This window comes from Engystomops pustulosus, chromosome 1 (genome assembly GCF_040894005.1).
Source record: "Engystomops pustulosus chromosome 1, aEngPut4.maternal, whole genome shotgun sequence".
In the NCBI taxonomy this organism is placed as follows: Eukaryota; Metazoa; Chordata; class Amphibia; order Anura; family Leptodactylidae; genus Engystomops; species Engystomops pustulosus.
In genome coordinates, this window is record NC_092411.1 from 73,072,019 (window position 1) to 73,099,160 (window position 27,142).

The 27,142-nt window shown below is 43.3% G+C and overlaps 2 protein-coding genes across 3 annotated transcripts; both read right to left on the reverse strand.

The window, feature by feature from the left end:
* Positions 1-1,151: 1,151 nt before the first annotated feature.
* On the reverse strand, positions 1,152-25,787 carry SLC15A4 (solute carrier family 15 member 4). The gene is made up of 8 exons (XM_072144370.1): positions 25,065-25,787; positions 17,989-18,275; positions 16,919-17,081; positions 16,639-16,710; positions 12,807-12,975; positions 12,273-12,428; positions 5,664-5,822; positions 1,152-2,123 (listed from the first exon to the last, which is right to left on the reverse strand). The coding sequence occupies exons 1-8, from the start codon at positions 25,632-25,634 to the stop codon at positions 1,990-1,992; spliced, it is 1,710 nt and encodes a 569-aa protein (XP_072000471.1). The 5' UTR covers positions 25,635-25,787; the 3' UTR covers positions 1,152-1,989.
* Positions 5,916-8,708, reverse strand: LOC140123903 (uncharacterized). 2 transcript variants are annotated; one of them, XM_072144368.1, is made up of 2 exons: positions 6,663-8,708; positions 5,916-6,584 (listed from the first exon to the last, which is right to left on the reverse strand). In XM_072144368.1, the coding sequence occupies exons 1-2, from the start codon at positions 8,706-8,708 to the stop codon at positions 6,288-6,290; spliced, it is 2,343 nt and encodes a 780-aa protein (XP_072000469.1). In that variant the 3' UTR covers positions 5,916-6,287. The 2 variants fall into 2 exon arrangements, with proteins under 2 accessions (XP_072000469.1, XP_072000470.1); XM_072144369.1 differs by having other exon boundaries at positions 6,497-6,584; positions 7,045-8,708.
* Positions 25,788-27,142: the final 1,355 nt, after the last annotated feature.

Genomic DNA, 27,142 nt, shown 5'->3' on the forward strand with positions numbered 1-27,142 from the left:
AAAACTACCGGCTCACCTATATGTCAGTATGTGAGGTCCAATGGTGCCCTATCCACAAAAACAAGGGCACAAATAGGACTTGCTCCAACTTTTGCAGCTTGGAGCAGTGAAACCCACTGGCGTAGCTCTTACAAATATATAGGGAGTGAAACGATGGCTAGCACATGCCCCAAAACATTGCCCCAACAAGCAGGGGCCCAAGGCTGCTGGTTGGGGACATTAGACCAGTGGTTGGGATTTGCAGACGGAATATAGACATAATACAGCAGTAATTACAACGAAATGCAATACTTCTATAAGGCGTCCAGTTTACTCGTTTTCATACCTTCTGTAAAGAAGCAAAACGTAAAGGAGGGATCCTTCGTGTGGCATAGATGCCCCACAAGATATACATTCATTTCCAGGCTCAACACCATTTCTACAGGAGGCCCTGAATAGTAAACAATAGGAGAGGAAGATCCTCATTCCAGTATATTAACAGCAAAATGTGATGGTTTCTGTAAACTATTTTTGAACATCTTACTAGATGGCGATCAGATGATTTTTCCCAATGCACCAAAGATCTAAAGGATCACATGAACAGCCTATGCCCTATGGCAACTCTTCGTAGAAGATGTCCTGCCCAAGGTCTGCAACGTGTGAGGACTTATTACCACTTTAATGAAATGAAATCATGACAGAAAATTATGCCATATTGCTAGGATATACCACCATGGGATACTACTGCCATTTGGTACAGACGTATGGCATTTTTTTCTAAAGTTAGTAAAAGTATGGATTAGGCCATTTTCTGAGCGTCTTAAGGGCATATTACAGCGATCTGGATAATGGCAGTCAGCCTCTGCTCTATTCCCCTCTATACAGGTATCTACATAGGTGGAACATTGGCTGCACTAAAGTTTTGTCCAGCATATCTGCAAGGCAGTACAGTAGTATTGTAGTGTATGGGACTGAAGGCAATCCTATCCACTCAATACTGAAGAAATCTGGAATGGAAATATCTTTCCGCAGCAGATATATTTTACTATGTGTGAAGATACCAGGCATCAAGGACGGCCATCGCTGACAGCCCAATATATGCATAGGCCTTCTTTTACATGAATGTGTGCCAGGCGCCAGGCATAGCACATGTTCAGCTGGAGAGGGGGGGGGGGGGGAGGGGAGGGATGAGCACTGCTGACCCCTCCCCTCTCCATAGGGACACCTGGTGCCCAGCTTTACTCAAGGGAAAAAGATAGAGCACGCTCTATCTTTTTACCGGCAACGGTATGGTAAGGTGACACACGAGTGCTCACTGCATCGTGGCCAGACACCATAGGAGTCTACAGGAACGGATATCCGGCCACAATGTGTGTCAGCAAGGGGTGTAAAACGGTCAAAAAGATCCATCACTGCTGCATTAACCTCCAGCATTTTCATGTTCTTGTAACCGATGGGCGTCCCCGCAGTTGGTCTACTGAGACTCCTTAAAAGGTCATTAATTAGAAAGGAGACCAGTTTCTTATTTTTATCAGGTCAAACTCAAAGTCAGAACATGATATTAAAAGGGAACTTTTATAAAAAAAAAAAAAAAAAGGCAGTCATAATATAATCGCTAATAAACTCATTGTCGTTAGTAGTATTTGGTTTAGTATTAGACTTTCCCATCTGTATAATTTAACACTTACCATTACATAATATAATACAAGTACTAAGAACCCAATACAATAGCTATGTAAATGCCAGTGCAGCCCAGCTGTGCGTTCAGTACCGGTCCAGCGACCTGCACGACTACCAACATTCTCAGTGCATCATAGAGGCTTAGTTCAATCCTGTAGAGCAAGTAGTGCAATGGAAGTCACCTTTAAAATTTAGTCTATGTATCAAAAGAGCACTTGAAGTTGTGTATGTTGCAGGTGGACATCATGAGTTGGATGAATTATGCGGGCAGTCACTTCAGCCCTGGGTAGAAATGCTCCACCATAGTTCTTATTTGATTTGCAAATATTGCTAGAGTTTTCCATTCAGTCTCGTCTGCTGGCGCTCATATTTCACAGAAATGATGAGAAAAAGCAGGAGGGTCACAGCCTGGATAGCAGCCAGTAAGAAGAAATAATAGTTCAAGTGACATTCATTGATGTTACCTGCAGGAAAAAAAAAAAAATCTATTATTAAAAGATATTTAAGGGCAATGCATCACATTACAGTATTATTGATGGTATACACTTTTAGCTGATTGGTGCTGTTCTGTTCGGCCTAAACACAAAGACGAAGCAGTCAGCGCCACACTCTGTGCAGTGGCCTGCAGCCGCTACTGCAGGATTCAGCAGAATACAGAAGTTATTGGAGTGGATATTTGTGGTCCATTTGTTGTTTAACCCCTTAGTGACGCGGCCTGAAAAGGTTATAGTGACCGGGTATTTTAACAAATTTTTGTAGGCGGGATCAGTACAAAACAGCAGCGACAGCTTAAGACGTCACTGCAGACTCCGGAGCTGCGCCCGCTGACGTCTTAAGTCAGCGGTCGGTCCGAGAAGAGTTAAAACAAGGACAAAATATAAAACCTTCAAGAACAACTCCAGAACAGCCTGCAATGTAACAGACGTGCCACAGAGTTTCTGATCCAAACACCGGATGTGGATTTGTGAAGGTTTTCTAGGCAGAGTTGACAGGTCATTCTGCTGCGGAGTATAACTGCTATAGAATATTCGGAAAATCCAATGTATTAAAATCTCTTCTACACACTAGAGAGATTCTGAGTGGACGTCTTCACATAACTAAAACAATAAGAACAGAATAAGGAACTCAGAAAATATCTTGTAACTCTATGGGGGACACTTCTCTATTTTGACTGGTTTTTGTTCTTTTTGCGCCATTTCGGGAGTATTTGCACTTTTCTTTTGCGCTTATGCGAGGGCCTTAAGTTTGCAACACACATACACACTGGCAGTGTACCCAATGTATCTTTGCAAGACAGATGTTCTCTTTCATTTGCGCCTTCCTCACCCCATGTTTTTACGCAAACTGGAGACTTTTTAGATGCAAAGTACAACAGACCCATACAGATATATATATATCCCACTACGTTGAACTTTATAGAAGGGAGAGGATATTAATCAAAACCAGCAGATACCCCACCAGAATAAGAGGTGCTGCCTCACCATGTTCTACAGTGGGTACAGAAATTATGCAGACCCCTTGAAATTTTTTCACTCTGTTTCATTTTTTGTAAGATCAAAAAAAGTTAAATGTACACTGTGCCATCTAGACAAAAAAAAAAAAAAATATGTAGATATGTTTGCCAATTAAAACAAGAAAAACTGAAATATCACAAGTATTCAGACCCTTTTCTAAGTATTAAAGAGAACCCGTCATGCAAAATAACCCCCCTAAACTAAATATATTTTCATAAACTGCCATTAGAGAGCTTTGCCTCTATCCCTTTATTGTCCCTCTACATGCCTGTAAACCTAAGCAATAAGGTCCTAAAGCTATATGCAAATGACCTGTGAAATGTCCAATGAAGCATTAGCATATTCAAGCTGTCCACTCTATTTATGAGTAGGAGGCACAGCCACACCCCCAGTGCTTGACTGACAGCCTGTATAATGGTGTGAGGCTGTATAATGATGTGCTTCCTGGTGCTGGAGGCCACGCCCCCAGTGCATGACTGACAGCCTGTATAATGATGTGCTTCCTGGTGCTGGTGGCCACGCCCCCTGCAGCCTGTGTGTGCATGTGTGTGTGTATATAGGAGAGATACAGCAGGTCCATGCAGCCATGTTACAGCAGAACATATCAGATTCATGTGTAGCTGATGTCTGGGTCTCTCACCTGTATATTAGGAGGATGCAGCATGTCAGCAGGTACAGCACACACACTAGCCATGCTTTACTAAACATTACACACAGACATGAGCAGGGGGAGGAGGAACAGGGGTGACATCACTGCCTCTGACCATGTGACCAGCCTCATTTACATAAGAAAGAATAGATGATTTTACAATGAATAATGTATGAAATAACTAGATAAAGGCTGGGATGGGATCCTTGTCAGCTGCTCCAACAGGTAGTAGTGATAGGACAAGTGACACAGACCTGATGACAGGTGTCCTTTAAGCATAAGCAGCCATAAGTCTTCTTGGAAATGATGGGGACAAGCTTTTCACATCTGGATTTGGGGATCCTCTGGCTCTTCCTTGCAGATAATCTCCCTCAGGTTAGATGGTGAACATTGGAGAGAACTATAAAAGTCTGTCCACCAGAGATGCTCAATTGGGTTTAGGTCTGGGCTCTGGTTGGGCTAGGCAGGAATGGTCACAGAGTTGTTCTGAAGCCACTGCTTTGTTATTTTAGCTGTGTGCTTAGGGTCATTGTCTTATTGGTTGGCAAACCTTTGGCCCATGCCCATTCTAAGGTGCAGAGAACTCTGTACTTGGCTGCATTCATCTGCCACCCATGTGTGTCACTGTTGGGATTTGTATTTGGCAGGTGATGAGCAGTACCTGGTTTTCTCACATAGAATGCTTAAAATCAACACCAAAAAGTTCAGTTTTCATCTCATCAGACCAAAATCGTATTTCTCATAGTCTGGGAGACCTTCATGCGTTTTTTTTCATGCAGTGATACTTTGATTTACTTTGTGGAACTTTCTCCCATCTCCTGACTGCATCTCCAGAGCTCATCCACAGTGATGTTGGCGTTCTTCTTTACCTCTCTCACCAAGGTTCTTCTCACACCACTGCCTAGTTTGTCTTGAGGAAAGCAACACAACTGCCTATACAAGTCCTATCAGTTTAATTCAACCCACCTCAACTCCATTGAAAGAGTAGAAGCATCTCAAGGAGGATCAGAAAAAAAAAAAAAAAAAAAAAAAAAAAGACAGCATGCAAGTTAACTATGAGTATCACAGCAAAGGATCTGAATACTTATGACCATGTGATATTTCAGTTTCTTGTGTAATAAATTAGCAAAAATATCTACATTTGTTTTTGGCTAGAATGAAACAAGGAGTGAAAAATGTAAAAGGGGTTTGAATACAGGCGGTCCCCTGCCTAATGACACCTGACAAAAGACAGACCCCTCTGCCCCCTATGACCTCTGGTGAAGCTCTCTGGATGCTTTACTATAGTCCCAGGCCACAATTATCAGCAGTAAGGGATGTGTAATGAAGCTTTACTGATAATCCTTGGTCCCATTAAAGCAAAAAAAAATGTGAAACTCCAATTGTTACTGGGGCAAAAAAAATTGTCTAGAACTACAATTATAAAATATACAGTTACGACTTACATACAAATTCAACTAAAGAACAAACCTTGTACCCATCAAGTACGTAACACAGGGACTGCCTGTACTTTCCATTCCCAGTTCATTGTCGGCAGAGATTACCAGTTTTCTGGAGTGATAATTACTGCAGAGGTTAGTGTTCTCATCCACCATCCATGTTGTAGCAAGTGGCTATTAAATAATACATCTTCCATTATATGTCAACTTACACCATGAAATCAGATTGTAACTTTTATATCTATAAAGTTTCTTCTGCTCATTTAATGGACTATATTTTGAAACATTTTGAAGGACAGGATTAGTTTTACACAAGGAATAGAAGTGCGGACAGATAGATATGGAGACACCTCTGGCCATGCATTTCTGCATAATCAGTATATTCCCCTTCTAATGACTTACCTAGATCTGCGTGACTACTCATCCAGCCAATTGAAGGCAAAGCGACTAAGGCAAGAAGACCGGAGCCTACAAACGATCCAATCCCAGAGAAGAAAAAGAAGAGTCCCATAATGGCGCTCTGCATGGTTTTAGGTGCCGCCGAATAAGCAAACTCCAGTCCTGTTGAGAAAGAAAGAAACTGCAGAGGATCAATCAAGACGGATAAACCCTATTATGTAAGAATTTCTCACTCCTGCCCAAATGTTTCAATGACAAAAGAATGAATTAGTTACTCACCGGTAATTCCATTTCCATTAGTCCACCATGACGGCCCACCTGGAGGATGCCCCTTGACCTCTGTAGGGACAGGAAGAAGAGAGGTTAAATTCCCCTCCCCGCATCCTCCCGCCAGTGACTTCAAAATAACCACACTGAGGAAGATGCAACAATGATTTATTTATATGTTTTCATCACATACAGTTTCATCATTGTGAATACCACATAACCTATAACAAGCAAGGGAGGGAAACTATAGGCCGTCATGGTGGACTAATGGAAATGGAATTACCGGTGAGTAACTAATTCATTCTTTCCACTTCGTCCCCCATGACGGCCCACCTGGAGACTTACAATATGAGTAGTCTTTTAGGGAGGGATCACTGCTTGAAGCACTTTTCTCCCGAAGGACAGATCCTTCGAGGAGGGCAAGTCAAGTCTATAGTGTTTAGAGAAGGTAGAAGAGGAAGTCCAAGTTGCTGCTTTGCAGATCTGTTCTAAGGAGGCCCCTCTTTTCTCTGCCCAGGAGGTGGATACGGCTCTTGTGGAATGTGCCCTTATTCCTGATGGTACTGGAATCTCTTGGATGTCGTAACAAGAAGATATCGCCATCCTTAGCCATCTAGCGATGGTTGCCTTGGACGCCTTCCTCCCCTTATTTTTCCCCTGGAATTGGAGAAATAGGTTAGAATCAACTCGCCAGGATTCAGTTATTTCCAAGTATCTAACGACAGAACGCCTTACATCTAGAGTGTGCCATTCGCGTTCTCTTTCTGAGGACGGATTCTTGCAGAAGGAAGGTAATATGATCTCTTGACCTCTATGGAACTCCGAGACCACCTTTGGGATGAAATTTGGGTCCAGTGTGAGAATAATTCTATCATCAAGAACCCTCATATAGGGTTCCTTGATAGAAATTGCCTGGAGTTCACCTAATCTCCGTGCTGAGGTGATTGCTACCAGGAAAACTGTTTTTAGTGTCAGGTTTTTTACACTAGCAGAAGAAATTGGTTCAAAAGGCTCCTTAATTAAAGCATTTAAGACCAGAGAAAGATCCCATGAAGAAGTCCTTTTAAGGACCTGGGGTTTTAATCTAGAGGCTGCTAGAATGAATCTTTTCACCCACCTGTGCTCGATGAGGGGTTGATCGAAGAACGCACTTAGGGCTGATACCTGGACCTTTAGAGTACTTGTGGAAAGTCCCAACTCCAAACCCTTTTGAAGGAAGTTAAGAACCTGCAAAATATTGGGGTTAGATTGACATGGTGGATTATCTGCACAGAAAGAACAAAACTTTTTCCAAATCTTGTGATAAATGGCAAAAGTTACAGGTTTTCTACTTGCCTTCAGGGTGTTTATAACAGCAGAGGATAGTCCTTGGGACTTCATATAGTCCGATTCAGGATCCATGCTGATAACTGGAGTCTTCCTGGATCTGGATGGGATATTGGACCCTGTACCAGGAGATCTTCTGACACTGGTAGCATGACTGGGTCCTGAGTGGACATCCGCTTCAGAATCGGGTACCAGCTCTTTTTGGGCCAATTTGGGCACACAAATATGGTCTGTGTCTTCTCTAGATAAATTTTCTCCAATACTCTGGCGATCAGGGGAATAGGGGGGAAGGCGTAGGCGAGAGTGGTGTTCCAAGGGTGGGAGAATGCATCCAGACGATCTCTTGTCTCCCCTTTTTCTAAGGAAAAAAAGTGTCGACACTTGGAGTTTCTTTTTGTCGCAAACAAGTCTATTTGAGGTTCTCCCCAAAGAGAGGATAGGTACTGGAATATCTCCTCTTTTATGCACCACTCGTTGGGAAGTATTTTCCTTCGGCTGAGGAAATCCGCCCTGGTGTTCTCTGTTCCCTTTAGATGGGTAGCCGAGATTGATAGGACATGGTCCTCTGCCCACAAAAATATTTGCCTTGTTAAGGACATCAGTAATGGGGATCTGGTTCCCCCTTGCCTCTTCAGGTATGATACTGTCGTGGTGTTGTCGGACAGTATCAACACATGATGTCCTGCCAATTGGGCAGTGTTTGAGCTGAGCACTTCCCATACTGCCCTTAGTTCTCGATAGTTGGACGACCTTCTGGAGATCTCCTCTGTCCAGGAGCCCTGCGATAACTTTTGAGGAAGCACTGCTCCCCAACCGCTCTTGCTGGCGTCTGTCTGTATGGTGATATACGGACTGTTCCTCCAGAAGATTCCCCTGTCTAGATTTGTGTCCATCAGCCACCACTTGAGATCTTCCTTGACTGATGCGGGGATTGATACCTTTTTGTCCAGTCCCTTCGAACTCCTGTTCCAGGATCTTAGAACCCATTTCTGGAGAGCTCGAGTATGGGCTTGGCACCAGGCCACTGAGGGGATGCATGCTGTTAATAGTCCTAGGACCTTCATAGCGCCCCTGATGGAGATAAGAGACCTTCTCCGGAACCTTCTTAACTCCTCCTTGATATGAGCCCCCTTTTCCGACTCCATCCTGAACTTGTTGTAGACGATGAAGTCGTTGAGTCGTTTCAGGTTGATTATCAGCCTGTTCGATCCGTTCGGCTTCTTTACAAGAAAAAGAGAAGAATAAAATCCTTGCTTTTCTTGTTCCTGAGGAACCTGGGTAATAACTCCAGAAGACAGTAAAGATGATATTTCTTGCCAGATTAGATAGTGGGACATTTCTGATGTATGGGGAGGGGGTGGTAGGTAACTGGTAGGAGGAAGCTTCTTGAAGTCTATCTTGTATCCTTGAAGAAGGATGTCTAGAACCCAAGGATTTGAGGTGATTTTTAACCATTCCTCTCTGAACTTCAATAATCTTCCTCCTACTATGGCGTCACTGTTTCTTGTTTCTGTTGGGATCGGATGATGTTGAAAAGAGAAACCCTTTACCTTTTCCTCCTTTCGGGTAGCTCCAGCGACCCCTTTTCCCTTTATCTTTGTATTCTTCTCTTTGGCTCTTAAAGTCCCGAAAGGGCTGCTTCCTGGGTATTGGCTTATTCTCCGGGAAACCCTTTCTCTTATCTGATGCCCTTTCCAAGATGGTGTCAAGTTCAGGGCCAAAGACGAATTCACCTGAAAAGGGAAGACCACATAGCTTTGTTTTTGAGCGGATATCCCCACTCCACTGCTTCAGCCACAGCGCCCTTCTTGAAGCATTTGTCAGGGCTCCTTCTTTTGAAGAGAACCGTACACCTTCAGCTGCCGCGTCTGCTAAGAAGGACGTTGCTGATTTTAATAGAGGGAAATTCTCCAAAATTGTAGTTCTGGGAGTTCCTTCTTTAATATGAGATTCGAGCTCATTTAGCCAATACAGGAGATTTCTCGCGACTGAGGTGGCCGTTAAATTTGATTTCAGACCCCACATGGATGTTTCCCAAGCTTTTTTCAGCAGAGAGTCAGATTTCCTGTCCATGGGGTCTCTAAGCTGCGCTGCGTCTTCAAACGGCAGGTCTGTCTTCCTTACTATTTTAGTAACCTGCACATCCACTTTGGGACAGGAATCCCATAGCTTAGAGTCTTCAGGCTCAAAGACCAATCTCTTCCTAAAGTTTTTTGATATAAGGATCCTCTTCTCTGGTTCCTTCCATTCCTCATACACTAACTCTTTGAGGGTGTCATTTAAGGGAAACACCCTCTGGCGCTTTGCTTTTAACCCACCAAATAGCTCATCTTCTTTAGATTGGGGTACGACCACATCCTCAATTTCTAATGTCTGTCTGATGGCCTTCAATAATTCATCCAATTCATCTATTGGGAAAAGATGTCTGGATTCAGTAGATTTTACAAAATCCTGGGGATTTAAGGAGTCTTCCGTTTCTATTACAGAACAAGAAGGAGTCTCTGAATCACTTCCTGCTCCGGATGGTGACGACCCCAGTTCCAATCTGGGCTTTTTACACGGGGGAGCCCTAGATGTAGCAGCGGCAATAGATGAGACCACCTTCTCCTCTATGAACCCTTTGAGCTCGTCTAGGAAGGATGATTTCTCCTCTCGCATGAAGTTGTCAATACATACTTTACAGATTGGTTTCTTATATGAATCTGGCATAGAATGGTTACACATGTTACATTTTCTGGTCCTGGTTTTATCCGATTTCTCGGGTCTTTCAGGCCTGCTAGCCTTATCCCCCTTCTCCTCCTTGCCTTTCCCCTTAGACCCCAGGTCTTTTTCCTAAAAGGCAAATATAGGAGACTAATAACCCACAACATTGCATACATAGTGGCAATATCCCCTGCGATTAGCCCACTTACGGATACTGGAGGGTGCAGGAAGATTGGGTTAACTTCGTCAGTCATAGTAGACAGCGGAAGATTTAGATGCAGATACTGGAGCCGTAGTCACTTGAACAACTAGACCTCAGATCATAGTGATCTACCTGCTTTAAATACCTTAATGGGGAGCCCATCCCCCTTTGAAGCGGCTGCCGGTCCGCGTCCCACGGCTCCCAGTGATGCTGCGCGGTTTCCCCGATCACTTCCGGTCGCGGCCGGAAGTCGTCATCAGACTACGGGCTGCTGGGAAGTGTAGTTTTCTTCAGCCGCGCGCGCGTGCAATCGGAATTTGCAGCGCGGCGGCCCTGTCAACGGACCCCCGGACGGCTACAGGGAGGACCAGGATCGACCGAGAGCCGGGGCCGCCGGGATTTCGCCGTGGACGGCATACCCGTGAGTAATTCTTCGTCCCCCCCCCCCCCCCACCTGGAGGAGAGAGGGCACCTCTCTATGACCTGCCTCGGTAGGGACAGGAAGAACACTGGCGGGAGGATGCGGGGAGGGGAATTTAACCTCTCTTCTTCCTGTCCCTACAGAGGTCAAGGGGCATCCTCCAGGTGGGCCGTCATGGGGGACGAAGTGGAAACTCTTGACTTCAGTCAAAGCCAATTCATTGAATGTGTGGGGGCCTGAAGAGGGGAGCATGACCAATTTTCATTGGAGTAATCTTGTATCAAATTTCTTTTATTTGCCATTCAGATCTATTACAACAACATCACACAGTATATAATATTATTATTAATAGTGTATTACTCTTAGATGTGACATCCTAAAGCTGTAATAAACTATATATAAATGTTACAGAGCTTAATACTGGCAGCACCAGGGATGTTTACTTTAAGGGTTAAGAAAATGAGAGATTTGAGGCGTTTCTCCAGGGGTGGTTTCACTTCTCTCTACAGGGAAAGACATCACTATATAGCCGGGCAGGCTGCACGTAACATGTAATGTGGAGGACGCTGCAGTACCGCTCATTTCCTGCAGGAGGCAATGTAGCACAACGCAAATGCTGCACAAGACACAGAAACCTTGTTCACTCGCTTTATACGGCTGCAGAGTCAATATTCAGTACAGGGTTAATGAATAAAGAGCTACTGCATTCTAGTGTACAGTCACGTCACAACATTATTTTACAGACAAACTGCAAATCTAAAAGCAAAACCTGAACATACATAACATGATGTTCTCACACTTCTGGTACCCTCATTATACAGGCCATACACAGGCCGACCACAGATGGTCATGGGGGCATTCGGACTATCCCTAATGGCAGAGGTTATGGGCTATAGGGTAATTTCATTTCAAACATTCCTGATCCTTTTGTTTTTTATGTAGGAGATTAGCACATGCATCCTCTGCAGAGGAAGGGAATATTATTCATTATATACACCCGTATTTGCATATTCTGCAGCTTGTCCCATTCCTGGTTTTGAATGAATATATATATATATATATATTTTTTTTTTTTAACTAAATTGTAGGTTTGGTGGTTACATAAACTACACTGTCACCACATAGTGACAACTAAGGTTGGTCTCCCACTCTATCTTATTAAAGAGAACATTTTTTTTTTTTTTTTTTTAATAGATCCAAATGAGGGCCTTGCTAAAAGGAGATTTAGGACACTGAACCACAGGTCCATAATGACCTATGGGTGGTATAGAATCCCAAATCACCCTGACAGGTTCCCTTTAAGCCAAACCCAAGCGTGGATCCAAAACAGGAAAGTCTGTAGTCACATTTATATTTGGCTCAAAAACTGTAAAACTATTTGAATTATTCCAGCATGTAGGGGTTTAGACATGAAGGGTCCTGGTATTACAGATACCGTGGTGATAACCACATTCAGCCAGAAGCTTACAGATCCTGCTATCCTAGCACGTACACTCAGACACAACTCATCAGGTTCCCATTAATCTCATCCCTAAGCATAAAAGTGGTCTGTGCAAAACGTTACTGCTAACCCTTTCTACAACGGAGATGCTTTGTGAAAAGGAAACTGTAATAACAGGACAGTGTGCACAGAGGTTATAGTATATATAGCTTATAACAGGTTTCAAGAATCTTTTACACCCAGATTACTCACCCGCTATACTCGCAAAGATCTCACTAACCCCAATGAGCAGATACTGCGGCAGCTGCCACCAGATCGGGAGGTCCGCAGCATAATACGTGACGTTACCAATGACCTGGGGCTGCACATTGTGTTTGACAATCGCCAATCTTTTACTTTCCAAAATACCTGCGTGAAACATACATAAGAGAGAGAGCACAGTGGTTTTATGAAGGGTTGTCAGCCATTTTTAAATGATACATATAAAAAGCATTTTTATCTCTTTCTTTTTAGACTAAGTGGAAGAGTGAATATATGGGGGTATAGAAATTAAAAAGATGTTATGTGGATAAGTCACCGATATCAAGGAACTAGTAAAACCCCATCCTAAAAGTGGGATTTGCTGATGTTTGGGCCACAGAATAAGGTTACTTTTGGTTCTCCTATAAAGAGAAGTCCTGCACATCCAGAGGTACCGTAGGTCCCCCAATATGGATGCACGTCTGCCTACGTGTATTTACAAGCTCTGGCACAGAGATGACGGACACGGCCTCAGATTCCTCTTACCTGCAGCTAAAACAGAGCAGGTTACAAAAAACATCCCAACAGCAATTCTCTTGAGAGATGATGGTAATAAACCTTTTCTCTTCAAGACTGGGTCCACCACCTTATCCTTCAGCGGTATCAGGATCAGAATAAGCACCGCATCAAACATGGTGAGCCACGCTGCGGGAAACTGAAAGAGAATAAAGATGGAATCAGAGTCATAGCTTTATGTGCCGATACACAGAGACCTATTCATGTACAGATGTACAGTGTTGGGGATTCTTTAATATGTTTTCCATGTGCCTCTATGGAGCACTTTAGTACTCATTTTACATATGCCATGGTATGCAGTATAGACTATACAAATGTGGAAATACAGGTCCCCTACTTAAGGAGATCCGACTTACAGACGACCCCTAGTTAAAGACAGACCCCTCTGCCATCTGTGACCTTTAGTGAAGCTCTCTGGATGCTTTACTATAGTCCCAGACTGCAATGATCAGTTAAAAAAAAAAAAAAAAAAATTTTAAACTCCAATCGTCACTGGGGCAAAAACATTTTTTTGTCTGGAACTACATTTATAAAATATACAGTTTTGACTTGCATACAAATTCAACTTGAAAACAAACCTTTGGAACATATCTTGTACATAACGTGGGGGCTGTCTTGTATGTGTTTATGAGATTTTATGAAGTCTTGCTTAGCCTTGTGGGAAGTGATTTAACCCCCATTTTGACATTGGTTATGTCACCCATTTACAGGGCTACCTAAGTAAGTAGGAAGAGATATCTGTGATTGCTTCTGCTGGTGTGTCTTTATGTGTATTGGAATGTATTCATTTGATCTACTTAGCTTGACAAAGAGTTATTTGCTGTAAATGCCTGAGCATGCAGACTGTGATGTGGGAGCTGATCATTGCTAGTTCCAGGCCTGTCATAACAGGACCTGCATACGACCCAGAGGCTAGGTCTCATACAGATGCGGTAAATTATCTTAAATTCACCCTCTTCCCCTTGAAAGCATATAAAAATAAAATATTATGATAAACATGTTTGGTATTGACAGTCCCCGGGTTATGTATTGCGTCTCATGCCGCAAAAAGTTAAACCTTACACAGGGCCATTGAAGTACGAATAAGTCATCTGCAATGCCATGTGGAACACAGAGAACATTGGCCACTTCATGTAATGTGGTCGGGGTAATGTCATCTCAGGTCCTGTTACATTTGCAGTCTACCCATGTATATGTCTGATCACATGAAATCACACTATGCCTCCATGAAGGCTGTGGAGAAGTAGAAGTTCTTGGAGGCATGCTGTGATCATGACAAGTGATCAGATACATACCATGACATGGTCACATGACAGAGCCAATGCTGATGCCAGGTAATATTGGATGAAGTTGATTTATGGGGATGTAGGGGAAAACTATTTTTAGCTAATAGAAGGGTGTCAGTTAATAGGGCACTACTGGAAATTGTCACTAGCTGTTAAAGGAAATCTGTCACCAGTTTTACAAATTCACATTGATGAATCTGAAAACAGGCAGAAGTGAAAAGGGGCACAAAGATGACTTGTACATGAATTAACACATATGAATTGTGCTGGGAAGGTTGGACAATGCAAATAATAAATCCCAAGATTCGTAGACTTTTTTTGGGGATAGACAAATTCCATTATGAGGGTCTTTTATAGTTTAAGACTATAAGATAAGCACCGTATACGCAAACAGAACTGAGACTCTGGGAGATCAAACTATTAAGATACGCAAGATAAAGTTTGATTAAAGTTGAAGGCCTCATTTCTATTTGCACTGCTCATCCACCCTTTAAAATGTTACCTTAAGAGTAATCCTTTGTTATTTGGCAAGTAATGACTACTCGTTTAGCTATACATGAAGCAGAGATGTAATCTGTGGGTCAATAATCATGGGAACATCGAACAAGGCCAAAAATGTTATGTGTTATTTGTAGCAGAACACATTTATTGCAGGTCCTATAAGTGCTTCAAAAGGTCAAAGTACACTATGTGGTTTCTTCAAACATAGAAAATGGCTTGTGACTGGCTCACGCTGCATTTATACAATCATTCTGATCCCTTATAGATTAGCTGGACCAAGCTCTCTTAACGTCCCCCCTTCGACATACATTGCAAGCTCTTGTGAGAAGTGCCCACAATCCTATTGTTTCATATGACCATTTAATTAGGGCTGTGAAGTCGGGGTCGTGTCAATTTTGGTGGATTCGGAATAAAATGGACCAACTCCACAAACAGATAATCATTTATAAAAAATATATATATAATATATATCCTTTGAAATGTCTGTTCTATTCCTGATCTAAGAATTTAGGCCAGGAGTGAACAACATTTACTGGTCCAAAGGCCATAATATTAATACTGCTCAACTTTAACCCCTTTGCAACAAAGCCTTTTTTCATTTATTTTTCGCTTCCATGTAAAGAGCTGTGGGTGGGCTGACATCACAGTGTATGCCGAAGGCAGCGCACACACTAGAACGTCAGCAAGCCACTGAGGTCACAGCTCGAGCGACGGCACCACATGAAGAGAGGGAACTGGAGCCGGAACATCGATGGACAGGAGAGGACCTCTTTTCTTATAGGCTGGGCAGGGGCTGTATACTGGGGGGCAGGCTAGGGGCAATGCATTTCCTACCCTCGGCTTATACTCGAGTCAATAGTTTTCTCCAATTTTGTGTGTTAAAATTAGGTACCTCGGCTTATACTCGAGTATATACAGTACTACAATACTACTGTATTGCAATACATGGCGTTTTTACACATGATTTAATACAATATGCCACTGGCACATTGAAACAAACATGAAGAAACCAGATTGCCTCAGGTCTTACAAAGCCCATGCTCCCATGCGCCACAGGATTTTGACAGCCACATACCGATCGCAGATGTTTGCAGGAATAAACAATGGGCATTTGGTGCAGTACGGGGAAAACCCCACGCCTGGAAGACAAGGGATGACCGTGTGAGCCAGATTAATACATGATTAACAGGTCCGTGCCGTATCAGTAACCAGCACTCTAGATGCACCAACACCCATGGTATAGCACAAAAGGTCAACCCAGAAATTATAAATAACACATTACAACAATAAATATCACCCCAGAGACCAAATACTACAATCAAAGCAGACAGTAATAGTACTGGAGACCCCCAGGGCAGGCAAATATTGGAGCTGACAAGTACTGACCACTCATGGTTCCTGACCTAGATGAATACAACCAGTGTCAGGACAAAGAGCAGAGCACCAGGAGATGACATGGGAGCAGCGAGAATGCCCTATCCCTGCTAACCGACACCAAACTATCAGTTATGTTCCATCAATTATGGAAGTGCCCATTGGACAATCAGCAGGGTGTGGACCACAACTCATGGCTTGACAGGCTTCATCTGACCCGTCAGTCCTGCTTTTGGATGAGATGAATGTGGCTGCACTTTATGGATAGATTAGAGGAATAAGGCGCTGGGAAGGAATGCCCACATTTATCTCGGAACTACTAGAGTGACCACAGGAAAAGGACTGTGGAGCCGCTGACCATTTTGGTGCCACTGGAATCTGAATTCTGGCATACCACAGCCCTGAATGTAAATATTCTGTAAAGGTCTTATATTGGAATATTATGGTGCAAATAAAGGTTGTCTTATTATTATCATCCTTTCTCTGAATGAAAGCTGTAGAAAACTCCTGGTTGGGCTCAACAGCTTTTACTTCGTGCAGAGGAAAAAAAGTTGGACAAGAGTAGAGGGAAATTTAGATTGAAGGACCTTCAAGGGAAAATTATATTATACATTAAAATATATAAAGGGAAAAACACTAACCGTATGACTTTCCTTGCTGAATATCTGTGGAATTTTCAAATGCAGACTCTGAAGAACATATGTGGTTTGCATCTATAAAATAAATGGGAAACATTCATACAGTTTTCAGATAGGAAGGTTACAGCAACAGTTTCCAGTTTTATGTAAAAGAACATTGTAATCGGTGAGATTAATGATATGTAATTCTGCCATGTTATACCATACATATGTCCATTCAGTAATCTTACAAATAACATGTCTGCTCTATAGATTGGGTCACACCAGAGATAAAGACACACACCTGAAAATACACAGTCCAATAAGGAATAAGCGCCAGGAAAACTGGTATTATCTTTACAAGTGCTTTCACGTCTTCTACTTTCTCTTCTCTAAATGGCCCACCACGTGAAGCCTTTGCCAAGTCCAAAATGCTTTGGTTGGGTCTCTGTGTGCCATTATCTTGCCTGTCGATATTTAAGGAAAAGGAAATAGTATCATGTAAAATGTAGGAAGGAAAAAAAAAATATATATAAATAATAATAATAATAATAATAATAATAATAATAATAAGCTCTGTGCACACCTGTAGCAAAGTCTCCACAATGCAAATTCCATTACAGTAAAAAAATACAGAAATCCACCCAGTACTCAATATAGAAAAGAAAGTCTTCAAACTTTGTGAGGAGTTTACAATGAAGGAGTACAAGCGCCTACGTGCTTCAGATTGTTCTTACTCATGTAGGTGCATATATTATACCCACCATATATTGCCCACTGCATGACTCACAATACCACAGGGCTGTCTCGCTGGCAAGGCAGCTGGGGAAAACATGACCCATACAAAAATTGTGAACACAGCATCCTCAATAGTCCCAATTCTTCTCTGAAGTTATGGAAGAAGAAACTCAGGAAACCATTAACGGATACCTTCCTTTCAGCATCATTTCCCTCCATGAATAGAGGACTGCCTTCCATCATACTTTTAATGGTTTGATACCTGTTCGTACATAGAAGTCAGTGGTGCCCAATACTAAACCGGAGAGTTTCATTATTCTAGTCCTATTACAAAAGAATCCTAATACCCAGAGAGGTAGCGAGAATCTCAAATGTTTTTTATTAGCGATACAGAGCATATAATAAACTTATCACAGATACAGGAAGTTATACTATTTGTACAAATCTAGAGCTTATTCTGTACAAAGTAGACAGGTGGCTCATAGGTACAGATGTAAATGTATCGCCTTATCCGGTGTGGGACTACCGAGTTGTAAATAGGTTTGTAAAAGTGGAGTGAAGTGCGCACAATGTTTGCTGCTTGAAATATTAGGGATTGTAACAAAGTTCTCTCTCAATCTATAAGATTATACTTACGATCTCTGGTTCTGTGGCTTCTTCGTACAGCAGGAGTAGCCCAGGATCCTGAACATGTCAGTAAAGGCACTGCCATCAGCTGGCTTGGTAACAAACACAGCCTGTCCACACATGAACACCACAAAGGAAACCCCAATGCAGACAGTGGGGATTATATAACCAGTGAGGAATCCAATGTTCTGCTGCACATAGGCAATGCCACCCAGAGAAAGGATCGCTCCCAGGTTAATGCTCCAGTAGAACCAATTGAAGAACCTGCGAGTTGCCTCTGGTCCTCGGTCTTTCACCTAAACAAGAACAGTAGGAGACATGGCGTTTACAGATGTGGATTTGCCATATACCCATGACATCACTCTGGTCACCCAGCAAGCTTTATTTCATGCAATATATTGGTATTTTAATTACAATTTGTACAATTTTTTTCTGCCAATGACATCAGCAGCTCTGAATTTATGTTTCAAAGTAAATTGATCCTGGTCTTATTTCTGAGGCCCTCGCAGGTGTACACCACCTCTAGACTTCACTTTTATACGTTTTAGTCAAAAGATATGTAGAGCCCCATATTTTGAAAAGAATGTATAAAATGTGCTTTTTTGACTTGACAAAGGAGTCCGAAACCTAATCTACCATTCTATCCAAACCTAATCCAGACCGATTTGGCAACCATGTCTTGATGGCCTCTGTCTAAAAGCAGCATCTGAAGGCACCCTCACTTAAGTAATTTACATTTTTTTTCTGCCCTTGGCAGAAAAATGTTGTGGACATACACTAAGACGGAGAATTAAAATGCTACAGGCCCTTTAATCAGTCCGGTCATTTTGTCCTATAGATGAAACACGTGACAGAAGATGGCGGCTGCCTGGGCAGGTCATGTGATCATCACCATGTTTGGCTGTAGTCGGGTGGTTGCAGTGCAGACAATGTGCAGTGATGGCAGTTACTATGGTAAAAGAGCAGGACAGTCTTATATCACTTGGAGCAGAGCCTGTTACAGAGAACTGAAGGATAATGGGACTGACTAGTTTGCATTTTGGAGACACCTACTTTAAAAAGTTTGCTTTTATGATTCACAAAATGTTATGGGTTTTAAAGGGGGTTTTGCCCCTAAGAAAAGTTAGGCCATATCCATGGAGTGCCAAGACCCCCGCAGATCCGTTGCTCCATCAGATTAATGGAACAGACGGCCGCGCATGACCGTGCTGCTCCATTAATCTCTTTGGAGCTGACGGAAATTGCCTTGTTTTTGCTATCTGCGGGGGTCTCAGCACTGAGACCCCAACTGATCAGCAAGTTAGGGCTTATCCAAGGGATAGTGCCTAACTGTTCTTCATGGGAAAACCCCTTTAAGCTCCATTATGTAAATAATGACATTGGGTTTTGCTGTATTCACTTATTTGTAGCATTACTGCATACCCCTTTAATGATAGCACTTTCTACGGTAACAATAAAGAGAGCCGAAATATTGAAAAAACAGTTCATATCAGTGCAAGGAATTTCATTTTTCTGTCACAGAACGGAATGTAATGGCGCAAGTTGGACTCTGCTGACCTTTAGTGAGGACTGATGGGTATTGTCAGGTTACTGTAAGAAAGCTGTGCTGAGCTGTACTCCTCATGTGATCTTGGCCTAAGGGCAGTTGCACATGGCCGGCAAACTGAGTTCAAGCGTTGGCTGAAATTAGCTCGCTCAGCCGAAGTAAAATGAAGCAGGATATTTCTGTCTAGCTGACTTGGGTTCAGGCCAATAATCCTAGCCAACACATGGACTAGGCATGCAGGCCCAAACTCTGTGCTGTAAAACTGCCGGAAGCTGTTGAATTTTTAATTTTTTTTTTTTAGGTGGATTGTGTGTTAATTTTTTATTTCAGGATTCTTTGAAAAGAGATACTGCACCATTCCTATTACCTCCATTGTCTTAAAGGGGGTTGTCTAGGATTGGAAAAACGTGGCTTCTTACTAAATAGAACAAAGTTCCAAAAAATTGTTTTACTGGACAAACTGCACATGTGGTCCAATAGTCTTAGAGTATGGCATGAAAATGAAACAGGTAAGTAAAATGAAATCCTAACACTCCAGGCACCTTTTAATCTGATAAACCGAAAAAAAATATCTTTCCAGCCTGTAACAAAATGCAAAATTGAAGCGACGTATCTCTTATACCAGCACAGGAGACGTCAGCAGCATAGAGGAGCCAAGGAGATAATTTATGGTGGCCTGTCAATAATGAGCATATCAGGTACTGTACTACAGAGGTGTAGTAATAGCACTCCCAAAATACACCATCAAGGTTTCAATTCCTGGAGCGGAGAGACCTCATAGCAATGATGTCCATTTACAACAGATTGCAAAACAGGAACAGAAACCCAATGTTACCATGTGCCACATATAACGTGAGCAGTCTAAAGGGGAAATAAATTTCACCGACTCTTTTGTGGTGTTTACAGCTCCTTTAGTCCCAATGAAGACAGTTTGGGTCCGTCTTTAGTTAGTGTTCCCAAACACAAAATGAACTAAAGACCACTTCCCTGTCCTGCAAGGACTCTTTGCACCATATATCACCCGTCTACACAATGGTTGGTCCATGATCCACTACACCCCCACAGCCTCTGTCCTCTGAAAAGGGTCCCAGGCAGAGGAAGGACCTTTTCCCCATGACCATCATGTAGAATGCACTGGATTCACAGCATCATAGCCATTTGTGTTACTAGGAACTGAAGTTATACTGTACGGTACCCGCAGCAGTGCAAGAGTAATGTGCAGTCCAGCCGCAGTATGCCTGATGCCCAATGCTCAAAATATCAGCACCCACAGATCTTATGTCATCAGCATCTGAGAATAAAATCGGAAGTAGACAGCTCGGTTCTCTTTGTAGTCGTCAGCCAGTATAATAGATCTGGGACACAATATGCAAGTCGTGATTTTTTTTTTCTATAGTCCTCTTACTTTATCATTTATCACTATATGTTACAACGTGTGAATTACCGTATATAATCCAGTATAGTGCTCTTCCTTTATCTTCTTATGCCCTTGAAAAAAAGGCTGCAAAATTATGCGAATGAGTCAGAGGGGGCTCTGGGCTCCATAGATGTTAATCTATGAGTCTGGAGCCCCTCAGACTCATTTGCATAATTTGTAAAGCCTTTTTTTCTCAAAAGGGCATACAAATCTAAAAGAAGGACAGATCCTGCCAGAGGGGACACAGGCCTGTATGTCGGTGTGCTTGGTTTACAATCCTTCATCCTGGTGGTAGATGGCCCTTTAAAATGTATTCTTCTTGGTTATAATAATAACTTTATTATCCCAGAGGGAGCTTAACGTGTTGCATGCACACTACACAATTCAAACTAAAATATTGACAAAAGATAAAACACACACACACAAAATAATAATAATCACAGGTTACACATGAATAAAGCTATCTGACAGCTTGAGAGCAGCCGGTATAAATGTTTTCTTAAACCTCTCCGACCTGCACCGCATAAGAATAAAACTGTGCCTGAAGTACGCCATATGCATGGGGTGGTCGATATTATTTCTAATTTTATCTATTTTCCTCAATATTCCACATTGTATCAATTCCACTATCGAGGAAGCCTTCTTAATTATCTTATCCAACCGCTGCTGGAGATACAGTTACCCAAAATTGCTAATGCAAAAGCAAATGCACTCATCAAAACCGTACGATAAAAACCTACCATCATTGTCCTTGACACATCAAATGACCTTAATCTACGTAAAAAGAATAGATTACCATCTGCATACCTTTTCGATGTGCTCATGCCAGTTTAACTTATTGGCTATGACAACGCCCAGGTATTTGTAACTTCCAACCTGCTCCACCTCTGACCCTGCTATATTCAATGGTTGGGACGTGTCACCCAGTCTCCGCAAAACATTTATAACCAATTCTTTCATCTTAGTAACATTCAGTACAAGACCATTTGAGTTACACCACTCACTAAATGTGGTCACTGTCTGTCTATTCACTATCATCCCCCTCCTTAATACAGCCCACCAGTACAGAGTCATCCGAATATTTCTGAAGAAAGCAACCCGAACCATTTTCCCCCGAAATCTGAGGTGTACAGGATAAACAAAAAAAGGAGCTAACACTGTACCAGTACAATAACAAGGACTATAGAGAATGCTACAAATCAATGAATAAAGATACAGAAATCTCATGATGGAGAAATGATCCCCGACTCATAATATGTAACATTATATCAAGGCTAGGAATTCAGTGCACAAAGCTCCAGGCACATCCCATGACTGGCCACCTCAGGACATGGTTCACACCACTGTGACCACACTGGACCTTTTTATTATCAAGATTTAGCTATTTTTACTTAAAATACACACTGCACCAAAACTCACACTAACACTTATTATAAAGCAGGAGTCCTACTCAGTGACCCACAGCTTTCTCTGACTGAACATATAGTGAAGACTGTCATTTACAGAGTAGGCCCACCCATAAGACTCCTAAGCCACCAAGCCAAGGTGAAAGAGATCTAAAATGAATAGAACATAAATAGTCCATCATAGGGGGAGATCCATCACAGCAAAACTGTTCTTGTTACTCATGGCAACCAATCAGGGCTTAGCTTTGAGTTTTTGAACTGCTGCAGGAAAATTACAGTTGAGCTATGATTGGTTGCCATGAGTGAGAACAGTTCTGCTCTTAGACACTTTAGATAAGTCTCCCCCATAGTATGAAGTACATGTACTATATGTATGAGGGGAAGTTCACATTTGTATGAAAAACATGACACCAACGCTTCTCGGATAGTCCTGAAACCACTCATGATCTGCATGTATCACTGCAGCTGGTGGCTGTATAGAGGGGGAGTGTGAATCATAGTGGGGATCCCCTTTTAGAACATTCCCCACCCCTAGGGATGAAAAGACCCAAATTGGGATCTGAACATAAAGGTAGAGAAATCTATGTGAAACATACAGGGTATGCATACATCGCATCACTAATAATTCAGATAAGATAAAGGAATCCTATCGCTACACTTTATCACAACATGGATATTTCTATGGCAAACCCAAATGATGTGTGTCTACAGTGTTCTGGAGCTACGCTCACCTTAGGCTGCGTTCACATGTGGGCTTTGCCTTGAGTTTGGCATGCAAGACAGAGGTTCTCATTACCGATAACATGTGTTTCTATGGAAACATGTATGTGATTGGACAGAGCACCACCCTGGGGGGGGGGGGGGGGTTGCGGTCCATTGTTTCATAGACATCAGGTCTGCTCATGTGCCAATGACCAAACAAGGAGAAGAATAAGAACTAATTTGTGTCTTTCAGTTCAGGCAGTTGGCTCATACATGGGGCTGTGGAGACCACCGCTGTGTGTATGAGCCCATAGAAATACAGAATACTAAATGGCTCCTGGTCAGGTAGTTTATTTCTAGACATTCTGATTGAGAGACTGTGTGACCAGCCACTACTATTTTGAGTCGGTTCACACGTGGAAACACAGATGCGATTGCATCCCTCCCTCCGCCTATTGCATTGCATTTGTAAACACAAAGCAAACGCCATGCGTGTACAACCCTCATGACTGGAGAAACAGAACCTATGATAGAAGGCTGGTCACAGTGGGACTACACGGGTGCGCTGAGCCCCAGTATACCAACAGTGCTGAGAGGCACCACGCTGGACAAGTTTCGCCAGAGAAAGATATTGTTGTTTTTACAGCAACTGGGGCCAGTCCTGAAAATATCATCGATCCCAGATAATCTATAATAAAATTACCAAGAAAACAGAGGTGAAGTGACATGTATTCCATGGCAGCTAAATAGGAACGGTGACCACAATATCATAAGATCTGCACACATCCCTTACAGTCACTTCTGCTTATGCAGCAGACAGAATAGTGATACATATTTGCCACATTATATGTACTATGTCCATGGCTTTTGGAAAGCAGATCCTGAGAAGCAATATGGCCGCCCACAGGAGAATCTACTATCTACTGGATAGTCCAGAACCGTATACCAGAAGATTAGACTCTCTCCAAGTCCTGGCTCACCACTACTTGGTACTGTCGTCTTTTCCACTCAGAAAATTACCTGGTGTCAGAGAATTTGTATCACATCACACTATGGTACTGAGGGCCCTATTTTAGATGGTGAAGCATTGCTACCTGTTCCTCCCTGTGATCCCCAAAAAGAGCTGTGCAGCTTAGACATTATAGCGCTGCCTCCAATCACATGGTACCTAACCAGAAGAAATACCTGATATTTCAGAATTGTGTTAAGGTAGAATAAGTAACAAAAGTGATTAGACCTGACTAGAGGCCATGCAGTGAAAACAGCTTCAAGGGATTTTCTACAATTTATTTTGTTCCACATAAGAAACATGTATTCTGGTTAGAAAGGTGTAGTTTGGCTATTTTACACCCTGGGGTATAGTTTGGTCTAGGAGAGTTAATCCCAGGGGTCTGTGTCAATCTATACCTGGGTTTAATCTGGGAAAGGGTTACACTGGCCTGCTGTTGCAGGATCACATTGGACCATCAGCACTGGAAGTCTACAGAACCAAATTGAACAGAACACAACGGAGAAGATAGTATCAAGCAGTGAAAATATTCTGATCAGCTCCAGGACTTTGGTACCATTTGCAGTTAAAAAAACAAAAACAACCTAAACTGAGTAGAATCAGGTACAACCAGTAGCATTGGAAGAACTGCCATGGATGGAAGGGGTGGTTTTCTACTCATCATGGCATTCATAAGTTTCCAAACAAATTATAGTTCAGATTTGAACAGAGCCTTAAGTAGCAGTGGTCTCAATCCTTTAATAGCAGGTGGGTATAAAACTAACGCACCATATTGGCCCTCTCCAGTTCAGTCAGGCACCTACTACAGCAGAGGTTGCTGTCTGTAGCGGATGTGCACCAGAAGTGATGAGAGGTGCCAGTACATTATTAGTTTTTTAAACCCCCCTGAGTATATGGCAGCCTCTTATCTCCATGATAGGTTTCCCTCCTATGAAGTAATGAGATCCCCAGCAGATCCATCAACATCCACAAGAACCGCAACGGGATCAAGAAAAGCGCATGTACCTGATCGGCTCCAAATGGGGTGATGTTCGCCTTGACAGCGCCCACGCCCAGCGCCACGACCACCAGTCCTATGAAGACGGAGGTGGCGCAGTAGCGGTGCGGCTGCTCCAGGCACTGCACGGAGGAGCCATTGCTGGTGGCATTGGGGCTGGTGCAGTTCTCCACCAAACTCATGGGGATGGCCCCGCAGAACTCGTCCCGGGTGTTGGGGTAGACGATGAGCGGGAAGAAGAGCATGCCCACCAGGTACAGCACCATGCTCAGCAGGATGGTACAGAAGCGACCGATCAGGGCATCCGCCAGCCAGCCCGCGAACGGGGACACCAGGTAGGTGATGCCCATGAAGAGGAGCAGCGCCTGCGTGGCCTGGGTGCCCTCCCAGCTGTACACCGGCCCATTGAGAAAGAGCACCAGGTTGGATGTGATCCCGTAAAAGGCCACTCGCTCCAGCATCTCGGACACCAGCACCGCGGCACAGGCCAGGCGGCGGCCGGAGAACACCGAGCCCGGGACCGGCGGAGGCTCGGCGCGGCTGCCCAGCAGCGGGCTCTGCTCATCGGAGTCTTCCATCCCGGAGCTCACCGCGGAGATCCCATGTACCGACACCCGACTACTAAACCCGCAGGAAGCGTCTTGAGTGACGTCACCATCCACACATGACGTGTACACAGCTCCGCCTACTTCTCCTTCCCTCAGCCAATGACTGCGTGCGCTCCCCCTACTCTCCGCACCACAACACATTGCACTCGTGACAGCCGCCACACCCCTGCCATGACGCAGGCGAATACCATTGGCTGATGTCAGTAATACGACCGCTTTTATTGGTTGTTAGTAGCGGCGGTCATGTGATGTTTTTAGGGGGATCCTGAGTGTACACACGGCATCACGTGCTGACGGCAGAGAATGACGTCATATACGTGATAGGAATAGCTGCTTATACCGGGCAGGAGACTGTGTAGTAATGCGGGCACAGGTGTCACAGACATCCGGTACAATCTACACATACACACGATATAAACTGTCTGATCGGGGGAGATTTATCACAAGTGTCTGAGAGCAGAACTATTCTAGTTACCTATGGCAACCCATTAGAGCTCAGCTGTTTTATAAAATGAAAGCTGAGTTCTGATTGGTTGCCAAGAACAATTAAAAGAGTTCTGCTCTCAGGCATCTGTGATAAATCTCCCCATTTATACAATGATCCAAGTGTAATTCCCCCAGATGAAGAAGCGTAGACCACAGCTATGCTGGAATCAGGAGAGAGTAAGTACACCTCACACCTGCCCACACCCCAGGAGGTACAACTATTGGGCTAGAGGAAGAGCCCCTTTTTCCTAAACCATAGCAATTGACCCACCCCTTATCCCACCCAAAAGCACCGTATATTATCAACTTTACTGATTGCCACTTTGTATAATGTGCCCTTACTGTGGCCAACTCCTCTTAATAATACCCCCTAATGCGACTCAGCAACATATAATGCCCTTTCTTTAATTGTATCCTTTCTTTACTTTTGGTCCCCCACTTTTGTGTTGCTATCTCCTGCCTCTCTTCCCATTGTGGCTCCTGCCCTCTCTTCTCTTCATTTCATGGCCCCATCCTTCATCCCTCTCCTTTGGTGGTCTCTGTCCTCTTTCCCCCTCATATAGTGGCACCCTATCCTTCATCCCCTTCATATTGTGGCCTTCTGTCCTCCACCCCTTCATATTGTGGCCTCCTATCTTCACCCCCTTCATATTTTGTCCTCCATTCCTCTACCCCCCTCATATTGTGACCTCCTGTCCTCCATCCCCTCATATTGTGGCCTCCTATCCTCCATCCCCTTTATATTGTGTCCTCCTGTCCTCCATCCCCTCATATTGTGGCCTCCTATCTTTCATCCCCTTCATATTGTGTCCTCCTGTCCTCCACCCCCCCCCCCATCATATTGTAGCCTCCTATCTTCCATCCCCCTCATATTGTGGCCTCCTATCTTCCATCACTTCATATTATGGATGCTGTCCTCCACCCAGGGGCTGACTGGCCATATGGCCAACTAATCTGGGGTCGGTCGAAAAAGAAAAAAACACATACTCACC